The sequence below is a fragment of the Acomys minous genome, assembly GCF_964271855.1.
Source record: "Acomys minous genome assembly, chromosome: 18".
In the NCBI taxonomy this organism is placed as follows: Eukaryota; Metazoa; Chordata; class Mammalia; order Rodentia; family Muridae; genus Acomys; species Acomys minous.
Genome location: NC_140501.1, coordinates 62,714,442 through 62,728,723, shown reverse-complemented (window position 1 = coordinate 62,728,723; position 14,282 = coordinate 62,714,442). Strand labels below are relative to the sequence as shown.

The following is a 14,282-nucleotide window of genomic DNA, read 5'->3' as shown; positions in this document are numbered from 1 at the left end:
GCTGTATAGCCTTCCAAAATAACTATTAATTTAAGAGTAAATGATAAATATTCCAACTGATGAGTCAACATATTCAAGCATTTTAAGTAAATTAGAATTCGTCTTTAGTATCTTCCATTTTTTCCTTTTTGTTACATATATGTAAACACTTGTGCTTTATATTTTATGCATATGGAGATCAAAAGACAAACTTTTTTTTTTTTTTGCGCTTTTCAAGACATGGCTTCACTGTGTATTAAGAGCCCTGGCTGTTCTGGACTCCCTTTGTTGACCAGGCTGGCCTCTCAGAGATACATCTGCCTCTGCTTCCCAAGTGTTGGTATTAAAGGCATGTTCCACCACGCCTGGCTAGAAAGACAACTTTTGAGAGCTGGTTCTAAACTACTGTGTAGTCCTGGGAAATCTAGTTAGGTCATCTGACTTTGAAGCAATGCTACTGTTATTTGCTGAGCCATCAACCCAGCTTTTTTCTTCTTACTCAACAACTCTTTCCTTTAACTTTTGGTTTTGAGACAGACTAGTCTCCACCTTGCAGCACACCTCACGCCTGTATTTCCAAAGTACTTAGAATACAAGCATATGGTGCCACTTCCGACTCTTCCAACAGTGTGCGCGTGTGTGCGTGCGTGCGTGCCACACAGAAGGTGGCAGTGGAATGTCTTCCTAAATTACGTCTTCAACTCTCTCATTAGCACTCACCTGGCCAATAAACTTTGGAGATGGGCCAGTCTCTGACCGTCTTTGCCTTCCACTCTCTATGCCACCCATCCACCCCTGCTGGGATTATAGACACGCCTGGTCTGAAGTCCCTGCACTTGCACAGCCAGTATTTTACTCTCTAAATCACTTCATCAACACCCCACCAATTTTTGTGTCTTTTTGTCAATATGACACAGAGCACATGTCAGAGACATCCTCTGGATATTGGTTGTCTCCTTCCATAGTGTGGACCCCAGCAATTGAACTTAGGTTCTTAGCCTTGGCAGCAAGTAACCTGACACACTGTGCCATCCAGAAGCCCCATTAAAAATCTTTTAAAAAACAAGTAGCATGTTTATCTTTAAAGTTTGATAGTACAAAAAAGGGAAGTGGTCACAGGCTATAATTTAATATTTTAATCAGATTTTTATTATATGGCCTTAAGCGTGCAAAACATACTTTTTTAACAACCTGAAAGGTATCTAAATGTTTAAATATACTATCTAAACCTATTCTAGTAAAATGATTTTATGAAATGATACACAATCCAATTTAGAAATGCCAATAAAACCACCTTGAGTATTTTAAATGTCTAAGTCATATATTCCCAAAGTTCACTAGATAGTTGTAAAATTTTACCAATTAAAATTCTGGGGCTAGAGAAATGGCTTAGAGGTTAAAAGCACTGTGTATTCTTCCAAAGGTCCTGAGTTCAATTCTCAGGAACCACTTAGTAGCTCACAAGAGATCTGGTACCCTCTTCTGGCAGGTGGGCACACATGCAGACTATACATTGTATACATAATAAATAAAATCCTTTTTAAAAACAAAGTTGAAAAAAACTTCTGAAGCTGGGCACGGTGGCACATGACTTTAATCCCAACACTTGGGAGGCAGAGGCAGGAGGACTGATGTGAGTTTGAGGCCAGCCTGATCTACAAAATGAGTCCAGGACAGTCAAAGCTACACAGAGAAACCCTGTCTCAAAACAAAACAAAACACCTGCCAAGAGACCACAGCACAGTGGTGGTGCAGGCCTTTACTCCCAGCAGTCCAGAGGCAGAGACATAAACTCAAAGCCAGCTTGGTCTACAGAGTGAGGTCTAGGACAGCCAGAGCTACAAAGAGATGCCCTATCTTGAAAAACAAAATAACAAACAAAACCTTGCAGGGCCAGCAAGATGGCTCAACAAGTCAAGTACAACCTCTTGTGTAAGACAGACAACTGAAGTTCCATCCTCAGAACCCATAATAAAAGGACAAAGCCAACTCCCAAAAGCTGTCGTCTTATCTCCATATATGGCTGTCCACATTCACTCATAAACCCTCCTCCACTCCAACACACACAGTCTCTCTCTCACATTCTCTCTCTCTCTCTCTCTCTCTCTCTCTCTCTCTCTCTCTCTCTAATTCATAACTCAATTTTAAAATGAAGTCATATTTATAAATAAGTTCTATGTGGAAAAGTAAAATTAAAACCAGTCATTCATTATTAATATCTATAAAGATATTATGTTAATATATACTCATTTCCACTAATAAAAAGTCATTATTTCAAAAACAGTCTACATCTGCATTTATGATATAATCAAGTTATTTTTAAAAATAAAAAGATTCTTTAAAAGTTTAGAATTGGAGTATTTTACTTAATCCTTTCTAGTCCAACTCTGGGATGACATTATTAGGAATACTACAAATAACTATGTTCATTATAAAATATGTGCAGTTCATGTCAGAGAAAATATCAAGAAAGTTAGTATTTAGCTATTTTAATATGAGAGAACCCTTTAGTAAATACTTAGGTAAATAAAAGGCATAGGTATTATTTCTTAGTCCACAGTAGAAATTCTATAAGAAATGTATCATACATAGCTTACATATTATTATTTGAATATTGAAAACCAATATTAGCTTAGAAACTGAAAACCAATTTAGCTTGCTAAAATCCACTTCCTTTTATATTATTACACAGTATCTTTTCATTGATAAGTCCAGCAGATATATGTTCAAAACTGAGATGTAGCTTAAAATAAGTCATTAAATGCTAAGTATCCAAGGAGGAAAAGACAAGTGAAAAGGTAAAGCTATAAATCAATAAATAAAAATTCAAAGGCCTGAAAATGTTTTCATAAGTTAAACTTGTGATAGAACAACTATGGACATTTTTCTTTTTTCTTTTTGGTTTTTTGAGACAGGGTTTCTCTGTGGAGCCTTGGCAGTCCTGGACTCGCTTTGTAGACCACCAGGCTGGCCTCGAACTCACAGCGATCTACCTACACCTCTGCCTCCCGAGTGATGGGATTAAAGGCGTATGCCACCACCACCACCACGCCCCGCAGACATTTTTCTAACTGAATTTAAATGCCATGTCATTTCCATCCAAAGACTATTTAGCTGATAGTAGGACAAACATTTGTTCTTGTTACTACCAGTTAAGATTTTTTTTACATGTGTTTATCAAAAACAAACAAAAAACACCAAAGAACTAGCTATTTCCAGATACAAAAGAATGAGAACAGAAATTTGAAAAAGAGCCAAGTGTGGTGGCTCACACCTTTAATCCCAGCATGAGAGGCAGAGGCAGGCGTATCGCTGTGAGTTCGAGGCCAGCCTGGTCTACAAAGCGAGTCTAGGACAGCCAAGGCTACACAGAGAAACCCTGTCTTGGGGGGGAAAAAAAAAAAAAGAAATTTGAAAAAGAAAAACCCCCAAACACTTAATACTTTCAGCCTCAGAAATGTGTCAAATATGTTTTAATTCTTTTTTTTTTTTTTAAACTGGGTTTTCTCTGTGTAACAGCTCTGACTGTCCTGGAACTCGCTCTGCAGACAAGGATGGCCACGAACTCACAGAGATCCACCTGCCTCTGCCTCCCATGTGCTGGGATTAAAGGTGTGTGCCATCACCGCCCAGTCTACGTTCTAGTTCTTAAAGTATCATGGCTTTTGACAATAAAAGCAAAATAACAGTGAACATTTTTCAAAATAAAGACTATAGCTGATATCCTTTCAAATGAACAGTGAAACTCTTGTTTAAATATCATTAAGAACATAGAGAATTTAGTATTTTGGACGTATTCGTGGAGCCGCCATCATTGGGGAATAACAAAAACAGAAATGTCAGCCCGGCGAGAAGGCATTTGCTGAGCAAGTCTAAAGAACAGAATACTCATAAAGTATAAGAGACTGGACTCCACAACATTGTCCCCTGACACACACACACACACACACACACACACACACACACACTCACACACACCATGGCACAAGCTCCCAAAGTCTAATAAACATATATTTAAAATTTTTGAACCTGGACTACCTTGAAGGAAATTCAGAGACAAAAGAATGTGTTGAGTAACCATAACCAGGAAATACCAGAGATGAGCTGCTGTGCTCTGCAAACTGGTGTACTGTGTGAAAAGGAAGGAAGGAGGGGAGAAGCTCCGACAGAGTAAAACTAGTGGGAACACATCAGACAACAGTAAAGGCCACTCTACACATCCATTTTTAGATCTTACAAACTGGGCTTTAAACAGGTAATATTAGCATACTAGTTAACAAAACTGGATGAAGTTAAGTGTTTTATACAAAATAATTCAGAAAAGATAATGTACTAGATGAAAAGGTTCGGCTCTATATTTAGAGCTGCTATGGTTAGACATTACATATCTGAAACTTTCAAAAAAAAAAAAAAAAAAAGACTGAAGCAATACAGTATAAAACCAGGTAGAGAAGATGCATGTATCAAGGTTTCCTATTGTAGAGCTTGTATCACCAATGAATTAAAACAGAAGAACGTAAGTTATAAATATTACTTATGAAACTAATAAGCTACTTAATAAGACATTAACAAAAATCACTAGTTTAACAACCATGAAAAATTCTGAAATTAGAAAACCAAAACCGTAAACTTTCTAATTACATAGCATCTAGTCTATTAAGCCGTTTGGTTAACCAATGTTTTACTTACATTTTCCATGTAGTTTGGCTTAAAGCCCTCCTGCTGTCGCCTCAGTTCCTCCTGTTCTCTGTGTCGGATCATTTCTTCTTCACGACGACGATGCTCCTCTTCATGTCTGAAAACATTTTTTTAAAGTTTCAGCACTATTGACATTTGAGCTACTAGGTACATTATGTTTTATTATGTATGCCAAGTTTGTGACAAAGGACTACTTATGGCATCCTAAATTTCACCTTTTATTTTGTTATAAGCTTACAAATCAAGGAACAGCCAAGAAACAAAGTCACAGCATATAATTCTGCTTATATCAAGGAGCTGCGGGCAATTTGGTAGTAAGACCTGTAACCTCATCAGCGGAGCACTGAGAGAGAAGGAACAAGGTTAAAGGCAGCATGAACGACCAGCCTAGGGAGCTGTCTGAAATACACCAAGGACAAGTGATGCAGCTCAGTGGTAAAAGACTGGTCTATGGACAAAGCATGAACCAGAGGGGTTCAATCCAGCATGAGGACAGAGAGTAGAAGAGGGGGAAATTTTACGAGGGAAAAGTGTAGCAAAATTCACATTCAAAGTCTAACCAAAGACAGATACAGCAGGAATGAAAAAGAAACAAGAAAGGGCGATGCACTTGAATATGGCCAAAATATATTACATACATGAGAAAATGCCATCATGAACTGTTATATATAATACATGCTAACAAACTAAAGAAATCAAAAGTACATTATCACAAAGAACCAACTACACAAAAATTCAACTATGCATAGAAAGTATTTTAAATCCCTTTTTCTCTATGTTCATTAAGCCAATAAGGAAACTCTCTGGAATTGTCAAAACAAATCGATAATTAGCAGTTTACTGACTATAGCTACTTTGGAGCCACAGTAGTTGAACTAAATAGCAAAAGACCTACCATAGTTACTATTTTGTCCTTTTCAGGAAACATGTACTATGTCTAAAGAGATGGCTGAGCTGTTAAGAGCATCTGCTGTTCTTGAAGAAGATCTAAGTTTGGCTCCTAGCACCCACAGGGTGGCTCACAACCAACTGTAACTCCAATTCCTGGGGATCCAACACATGCCTCTGACCTCCAAGGGCACCAGGTGCACAAGTTGCTTATATATATATATAAACGCAGGCAAAATACTAAAACACAAAAAATAATATATATTATTATATACACATTAACATATAATTAATATATAAACAATAATATATATCCTAGAACTTGCTCTGTAAACCAGGCTGATCTCAAACTCAGAGGTCCACCTGCCTTTGCCTCCAGAGTGCTGATGTCACAGGCATGTGCCACCACTGCCTGGCTAGAATATTTTTGTTAAAATAAAGTATTTGTTGACACTGACTAAGAGAAAGCAAACTTCACTATTATGTATGTGTATAAAAATATTAAAATCATAACTAAGCTATACAGTGATTAAGACAATAAACAGTTATACTAAAGTAAAATTGTCGTATGGTATTGGCATTAAATCATGTCAAACTGAAGTATGTGTCACACACATAAATAAAACAGTAGTTTAAGTAGTGGATTTAGTAAAAATACATTGGCATGAGCTACTAATCTCAGCACTCAGGAAGCAGTAACAGGCATATCTCTAAAAGTTCAGGGCCAGCATGGTGTACAAATCAAGCCAGCCAGGGCTACAGAGTGAAAACCTATTTCCAACAAAGTGAAAGACATACACAGCTAATGCTCCTACAGTAGTGGCACTTTTTATAATGCTCACTCTTTTGTTTGTTTGTTTATTTGTTTGTTTTTCAAGACAGGTTTTCTCTGTGTAGCCTTGGCTGTCCTGGACTCCCTTTGTAGCTCAGGATGGCCTCGAACTCACAGCAATCCGCCTGCCTCTGCCTCCCGAGTGCTAGGATTAAAGGTGTGTGCCATATAATGCTCTTATAAGTCACCTTTCTATGTTAAGAATCTCAGCACAGTTCTCAAACTGCAAGATACTACTGCATGGTTTGTGTACAACTTTACCCACAAAATATATGTTTACTAAAGTACTTCTTCCATTGCCAGAGGGAAAACTCAGGGGTTCATGTCAAAATTTCTGAGACTAGTGATAGAGAGATGGCTCAGCAGTCAAAAGCATTTCCTGCTCTTGTAAAACTTAAGTTCAGTTCCCAGTAAGCATACAGTGTAAACCAAAGCTGCCTGTACCCTCAGGTCAAGGAGACCCAATGTCCTCTTCTGGCCTGAGCAGGCACTCACACTCGTGTTCATAGTCTATCACGCGCACGCACGCACGCACACGCACACACACACACACACGCACGCACACACCACCTTTAATCCCAGCACTAGGGAAACAGAAGCAGATGGATCTTTTGGTTGTCACTGGCTACAAAGTGAGTTCCAGGACAGCCATGGCTATAAAGTGAAATCTGTCTTGAAAAACCAAAACAAAGCAACAACAAAAAATGCTTACCACCAAGTCCATGAAAGGCTGAAGAGCTAACGTTCAATTCCCAGAACACGCACAAAGGTAGAAGGACAAAACCAACCTTACAAAGCTGTCCTCTACATCTACGCAGCAGTACCACTCCCCACCCACCCACCCCTTTTCTGTTACATCAAAGGAAGGAAGGAAGGAAGGAAGGATGGATGGATGGGAGGGAGGGAGGGAGGAAGTGAAGGCTAGGCATGGTAGTGCCCACCACATCGCAGCAATCGGGAGTTATCAATCAAGGAGACTGCAACTATGAAACCAGCCTAGGTTCACAGCAAGACAGTTTTAAAAACAAATGAAGAAAAAGTAAACATAGTAATACAATTTATATTCCTTGTGAAATATGGGGAAGCCCCCATAATCAAACATAAGAACTTTCTACAGTAACATAAATGTTTACCCTTACTGAAAAAAAAAAATCAGAGGTATTATATAATTATGAGTTCAGGTCACTTGTTGCCACAAGGCTCATGTTAGACTCTGTCACTAGGTGATTTAAGGGCTGAAGAGATGGCTGGGTGGTTAAGAGCACAGGCAACCCTTGATGAGAACCTTGGTTAGGTTCCTGGCTCCCACATGGCAGCTCACAACCGTCTGTAATGCTAGTTCTAGTGGATCCAATCCCCTCTCTGGCCTCCTTAGGCACAGGGCACGAATAGGGTCCGCGGACATAAACCACAGGAAAACACTCATAAAATCAAGATTTTTAAAATAAATAAGAATACATTTTAAAGGTTTGGTTCTGGAATTGGAAATATAGTGCAGTTAGTGGAGTGCTTACCTAGCATCTATGAAATTCTGAGCATGATATCCAGCACTTCATACAAGATGTGCTGTGGTCCATGACTAGACTTCTAGCACTGGAGAGTAGACACAAGATCAGAACTTCAAGGTCGTCCTAGGATATGTGATAACCCATGTCAAAAATGTCTACATGGCCCAGCTTGGTGACACAGTGACACATGACTTTAATCCTAGTACCCATGACACAGAGGCAGGCAGATCTTTGGGAGGTCCAGGCCAGCCTAGTCTATACAGTGAGGTCTAAGCTAGCCAGGACTACATATAGAAAAACATTGTCTCAGAAGAAGAAGGAGGAAAAGGAGAAGGAGGAGGAGGAGGAGAAGAAGGAGGGGGAGGAGGAGGAAAAGAAGAAGAAGAAGAAGAAGAAGAAGAAGAAGAGGAGGAGGAGGAGGAGGAGGAGGAGGAGGAAGAGGAGGAAGAAGAGGAGGAGAAAAAAGAGTTTAGGAAGCAGGAGAAATGGTTTAGCTGTTCATAGCATTTGCTGCTCTTTCAAAGGATGTGAGTTTTGTTCCCAAAACCTACACCAGGCAGCTCACAATTAGCTCTAACTCAAGTACCAGGGGATCCTCCTCAGGCACCTGCACACAGGAAGGCACACATATACACATCAAAAAAAAAAAAAAAAAACCCAAAACCATCTGTACAAACAGGATCATAAAAACCTGAGCCCCACTGTTGTTCCTGGTTAGTACTGTGTCCTCCTATCTGCTCTAGGGCCCAATACCCATTATACGCTGAATGGCTTAAGAAAGGAAATAAAGCTGGTTGTGGTGGGCATATGCCATTAATCCCAGCACTCAAGAGGCAGAGGCAGACAGATCTCTGTGGTCTAGATGGCAAATCCAGACTAGTCAAAGACTACAATGTGAGTGAGAACCTGTCTCAAAATATTAAAAATAGAGAGCACTGAGAAAATGGCTCAATTAGTAAAGTGATTGTTCTAGCAAGTGAAGGACCTGAGGTCAGACCCCCAACACTCTCATAAGAGATAAGCACACTGTTGTACATTTGTAAGCTAACACTGGGGTGAAGGTGCACGTGGAGGACAGAGAATGACAAAAGGTGTCTTGTTATTATCTCTCAATTCTATTTACTGAGAGGCAGGCTCTCTCACTTAATACAGAATTCATCAACTTAGACAGCATTGCCAGCTTGCCACATTGATTGATACCTTGTCTCCTTTTCCGCATGATAGAATTCCAAGCAGGCTGCTAAGTAGGGCAGCTTTAGTAGGTTCTGGGGATCCACACTGAGTTCCTCAGGCTAGCAACAGCAAGTACTTTATCCACTGAGCCACCTCCCCAGGTAGAAATCATCACATTTCTTAAATTAGGCTTTTTGGTTTTGCTGAAACAGAGTCTCACTATACAGTACAGGATGGCCAGAAACTAGGTAATGCAGGCTGGCCTCAAACTCAGAGCAATATGCTCTCTTGACTTCCTAAGTGATGGGAATACAGGCCATGTGCCATCATACGCAGCTTGAACCCAAATTCAAAAGAATTTCTAAAGAATTTCACCAGTTAGCAGATAAGACTAGCATAATGCCTACATGTGCTAGAACTTAGTCAAACACCAACACTGCCAGTCAAGGACAAAGCGGATGGCACAGCGTTTGCTGCCCTTGCAGAGCACTCAGCTTCAGTTTACAGTAGTCACATGGCAGGTAGCTTCACAACCAACTACAGCTCCAGTTCCTGGGCATCAAAATCCTTCATTTGACTTCTATATGCACCAGGCACATAAAAACTTTAAATCTATCTTGGAAAAAAACAAAACAAGGCCAGGCATGGTAGTGCCAAGGTTACACAGAGAAACCCTGTGTCGAAAAATAAAAACAAAAACAAACAAAAAAGAACTTTTTTATGGTTGGCAAACATGCCAGTAAGATTCACTGAAAAGGCCGGGAGTAGTGGCGTACACCTTTAATCCCAGCACTTGGGAGGCAGAGGCAGGTAGATTGCTGTGAGTTCGAGGCCAGCCTGGTATACAGAGTGAGTCCAGGACAGCCACAACTGTTACACAGAGAAACTCTGTCTTAAAAACCAAAACCAAATCACCAAAAAACAAAAACAAAACAAAAGATGCACTGAAAAGGTGGAAGCAAGAGAATAATGAGGTTGAGGCCATCCTAGGCTGTACATTTTAAAATTTCGGTGGGGTGGGAAACCAAACTGTTACCTTCTTGTTGACATATTATTGGTGCTCAGTTGCTTCTCCTCAATCCCTCCCCCCCCCAAGGGTCTCTCTGTGTAGCCTTGGCTGTCCTGGACTCACCTTGTAGACCAGGCTGGCCTCAAACTCACAGAGATCCACCTGCCTCTGCCTCCCTGAGTTGTGGGATTACAGGGATGCACCACCTCACCTGGCCATCCTCAATTTTAAAGACTCAAAATTGAGATCATATAATAAAAACATAATGAAATAAAAAGTGTAATATATATGTGTAATAACTAATCTTAAAGGTAATTTATTAAAAATATGCACTAAGTACTCCATATTACCATACATGTTGGGCATATCATCCTCTTATTTAATACAAATCTCATCATATTAAAGTCTGTTTAATGCCTTTATTAGTGTGTCATAGAGACAAGAGCTTATTTCTTTTGGTCACACCTTACCCTTACCCCAACACTGAAATAGCTTTTCTTTTCTAAAGACTTTGGATTCACAGGAGGATCAAATGCAGACTTCATCCAAGCTTGCCTAGCATTGTTACTATCTTACAATACCCACCATGCAATCCTGAAAGAACGAGCACAGCACAATGTCAGGATCGACAACACTTTCTGGTCGGAATCAGAGGACAAGTGCCACTGTTTCTTCCAAGGATTAGAACTCCTAAAATACCTTCAGCTATCATGCCACAAAGAAAATAAAACTTTTGGTTCAACTTTGACCATTACCCCCATCTCTATCATCCTTGTGTTTTACAACCTTAATAGAATTCCATACTGTATTTGATTAATCTCTCCATTTTGTACATTTATGAATTGGGGGTGGTGGGTGGCTATGTGCTACACTGTATAAGTCAAAGTCAGGACAACTTGTGAGAACTGGATCTTTCTTTCCACCACTGTTGGGGGCACAGAAGGCAGGTCCTTGTACTCACAGAAAACACTAATACCACCAGGAATGTTAATCACTAAGGGTGGTTTCTCCAGGGAGCAGATAAAATCAAATACCTATATGCCACCCAGAAAGCTGAGGAGGGAGGCTGTTAATGACCTGGTGACCTTCCACTATCAGGATAACTCCAAACTCTTCCCTCTCTATGCAGACCTTTTAGCTATAGAACCCACTCTCAGGTCACAGCAGGTCACATGGCCACAACCTTAGCTTTATTGTGCACCTAGAATTGGACTCATTGTTGGCTGGAAACCTTTCCCCAAATTGTACCGGGTTTTAAATATCCTGACAATGAACTACCTCTCCCCAGAAGTCTGATCCAGGTTAGCAAAGCCAATCTGTACCAGGCTTTCAATCTTTATCTGTTCCCCAGGTTTGCCTCCTTTTATGAGGCCCTTTACCCAACATGGCTTCCAGGGCTCAAGTCACTAGGCTTAGCAAGGACCTTTACTGCTGAAACCTCTTGGGAGTCTAATCATTTCTCTCCAATCTCTTACACTGCAGTCTCTTTTAAGAATTTGCCCATGCCAGTGGTGGCACATACCATGAAACCCAGCACTACACGAGGCAGAGGCAGGTGGAGCTCTGTGAGTTGAGGCCAGCCTGGTCTACAAATCAAGTCCAGGACAGCCAAGGATACACAGAGAAACCCTGTCCTGGAAAAACAAAAAACAAAAAACTTACCCCTATTTATGAATATCAAGGACAATTTTATTAAGAGTGTGAGCCAGGCTGCGGTGGCACATACCTTTAATCTCAGCACATGGGATGCAAAGGCAGGCAGATCTCTTGAGCTCAAGGTCAGCTAGGTCTAAAGAGAGCACTCCAGGGATACACAAAGAAACTCTGTCTCAAAAAAAAAAAAAAAACAAAAAAACAAAAAAACAAAAAAACAAAAAACAAAAAAAAAAAAACAAAGAAAAGAAGAAAAAGAAAAAGAAAAGTGGGGGGTTGCTGGAGAGATGGCTCAGTGGTTAAGAGCACTGTCTTGCTTTTCCAGGGGGTCCTGAGTTTAATTCCCAGCAACCACATGGTGGCTCACAACCATCTGTACTAGAATCTGATGCTCTCTTTGGGCCTGCAGGTGTACATGCAAATAAGAGCACTCTTAGGCATAAAATAATTTTAAAAAGGAAGGAAGGAAGGAAGGAAGGAAGGAAGGAAGGAAGGAAGAAAGAAAGAAAGAAAGAAAGAAAGAAAGAAAGAAAGAAATTAATCTAGGCCTGGTGGCACACGCTTTTAATCCCCAGCACTCAGCAGGCAGATCACTTTGAGTTCAAAGCCAGTCTGGTCTATGAAGCAAGTCCAGGACAGCCAAAGCTACGCAGAGAAATCCTATCTTAAAAAAAAAAAAAAAAAAAAAAAAAAAGACTTTAGAAAGATTGAGACTGAGATTTACTATGAAGGAGACAGAGAAAGGAAAGAAATATTGCTATACTTTTTGAGTTGGAGCCCAAGAAAGTAGGTAGTCTCCTCAATAGAGAAGGCAGGCAGCTGAACAGTGGGAACTCAGAAGCATGGCGGAGATGTGGGGCCTCAGAGGAGTGAGAGAAACACGAGGCAGAAAAGGGGCTAGAGAGATGGCTTGGCATTAAAGAATATTACTGCTCGCAGGGTGTGGTGGCGCACGTCACTAATCCCAGCACTTGGGAGGCAGAGGCAGGCAGATCTCTGTTGAGTTTGAAGCCAACATGGTCTACAAAGGTGGTTTCAGGACAGCCAAGGCTGTTACACAGAGAAACTCTGTCTCAAGGAACACCAAGAAAAAAAAAATCTGTGTGTGTGTGTGTGTGTGGTGTGGTGTGGTGTGGTGTAGTGTGTGTGTACACACCTGCTCTTGCAGAGGACCAGAATTAAGATTCCCAGCACGCATGGAGGCAGCAGGGATCTCACACCCCGTGCCAGGTTCTGTGGGTATCCACATGCACTTACACAGAGACATGCACATAAATACAAGTAAATCTAAGAAGAAGTGGAGCAGGCAGGCTATGGTGCTGCATGACAGAAACTTGTGAATTACTGTATTATTTTCTTACTACATATTTATTTTTGAGACTTGCTCTCATTAACTCAGGTTACCCTCAAACTCACTGTACTCGCTGTATTATTGCTACCTCTCAAGGAATTATGTGCTTATTTGAGTGCTGGGATTACAAGCATGTGCACCATGTCTGGCAGTGAATAACTGTACGGTTATGTTTTGATGTTTTAAAATACTGTATTTGTTCAGATGAGTATAGAGGTCCACGTATGCCACATCCCACACACAAGTCACAAGACACCTGGTAGGCAGTCAACTCTGTCCTTCCACCTTGTTGAGAAAGGGTCTCTCAGTTCTGCCTTCCTACTACACCTTCAGATCACTGCATGTCCCAAGAGTGCGTATTCAACTCTGTCTGCCTTCCATCTTGAAGTAAAAGTGCTGGGATTACAGATGTGTGCCACCTAAAAAGCTTTTCTCCTGGGTTTGGGGATCCAACTCAAGTGTTTTTGTTGGGTTTCAGTTTTGGTGTGCATGCTGTAGTTTCAAGGAAAGATAAAATGCAGCACTGGGGGGGGGGGGCAGGGGGGAGGGCAGAGGATAGCTGTGAGTTTGAGGCCAGCCTGATCTACAAAGACAGTCCAGGACAGCCAGGGATGTTACACAGAGAAACCCTGTCTTGAAAAAAAAGAAAGAAAGATAAAATGTAGCATCATATAAACCAGTCTTCCTGCCCTAAAAATCTGATTTCGGGAAAAGGGCTATTTTTCTGGAAAGCCTGAGTTCCCAGAACCCACATGGAGGCTTACAACCAACTGTAACTCAAGTTCCAAGGAAGCTGATGCTCATTCCTGGCTTCCACTGCACATGTGCAGGCACTCTCAGATACACACGAAATAAAAAGAAATCTGTAAAACAGTTTCCCACATCCTCACCTCTACCAACCACTGATCATGCCACCCCGCTAGCTTGTCAGTTCCCTATAACTGCAGTCATAGAGCACCTGGCCTTCTCAGATGGTTATCTTTCACTCAGCCATCTCTCTAGCCCCTTACCACTTTTATAAAATACTTTAAAAACACAAAAAATTTTACAAAATAAAAATTTAAAGTATGTTTCATCTATCAGTGCTCTATTTAAAATATTAACGTAGATTTTTGAAACGTTGAAGACTAAGTGATTTGCAATGCCCACACCCTAGGCTGAGGATGTAGCTCAGTTGGTAATGTGTCTATC

General features: G+C 40.6%; 1 protein-coding gene across 2 annotated transcripts in view; it reads right to left on the bottom strand.

The window, feature by feature from the left end:
• Positions 1-14,282, bottom strand: part of PSPC1 (paraspeckle component 1) — an 84,697-nt gene that overhangs the window by 49,128 nt on the left and 21,287 nt on the right. For both annotated transcript variants that reach the window (XR_014776391.1, XM_084767266.1), the window contains exon 6: positions 4,669-4,774. Coding sequence is in view for 1 of the 2 variants with exons in the window: in XM_084767266.1 (XP_084623392.1) it covers positions 4,669-4,774 (106 nt within the window). In the remaining variant the exon portion in view is untranslated. The remainder of the gene's footprint in view (positions 1-4,668; positions 4,775-14,282) is intronic.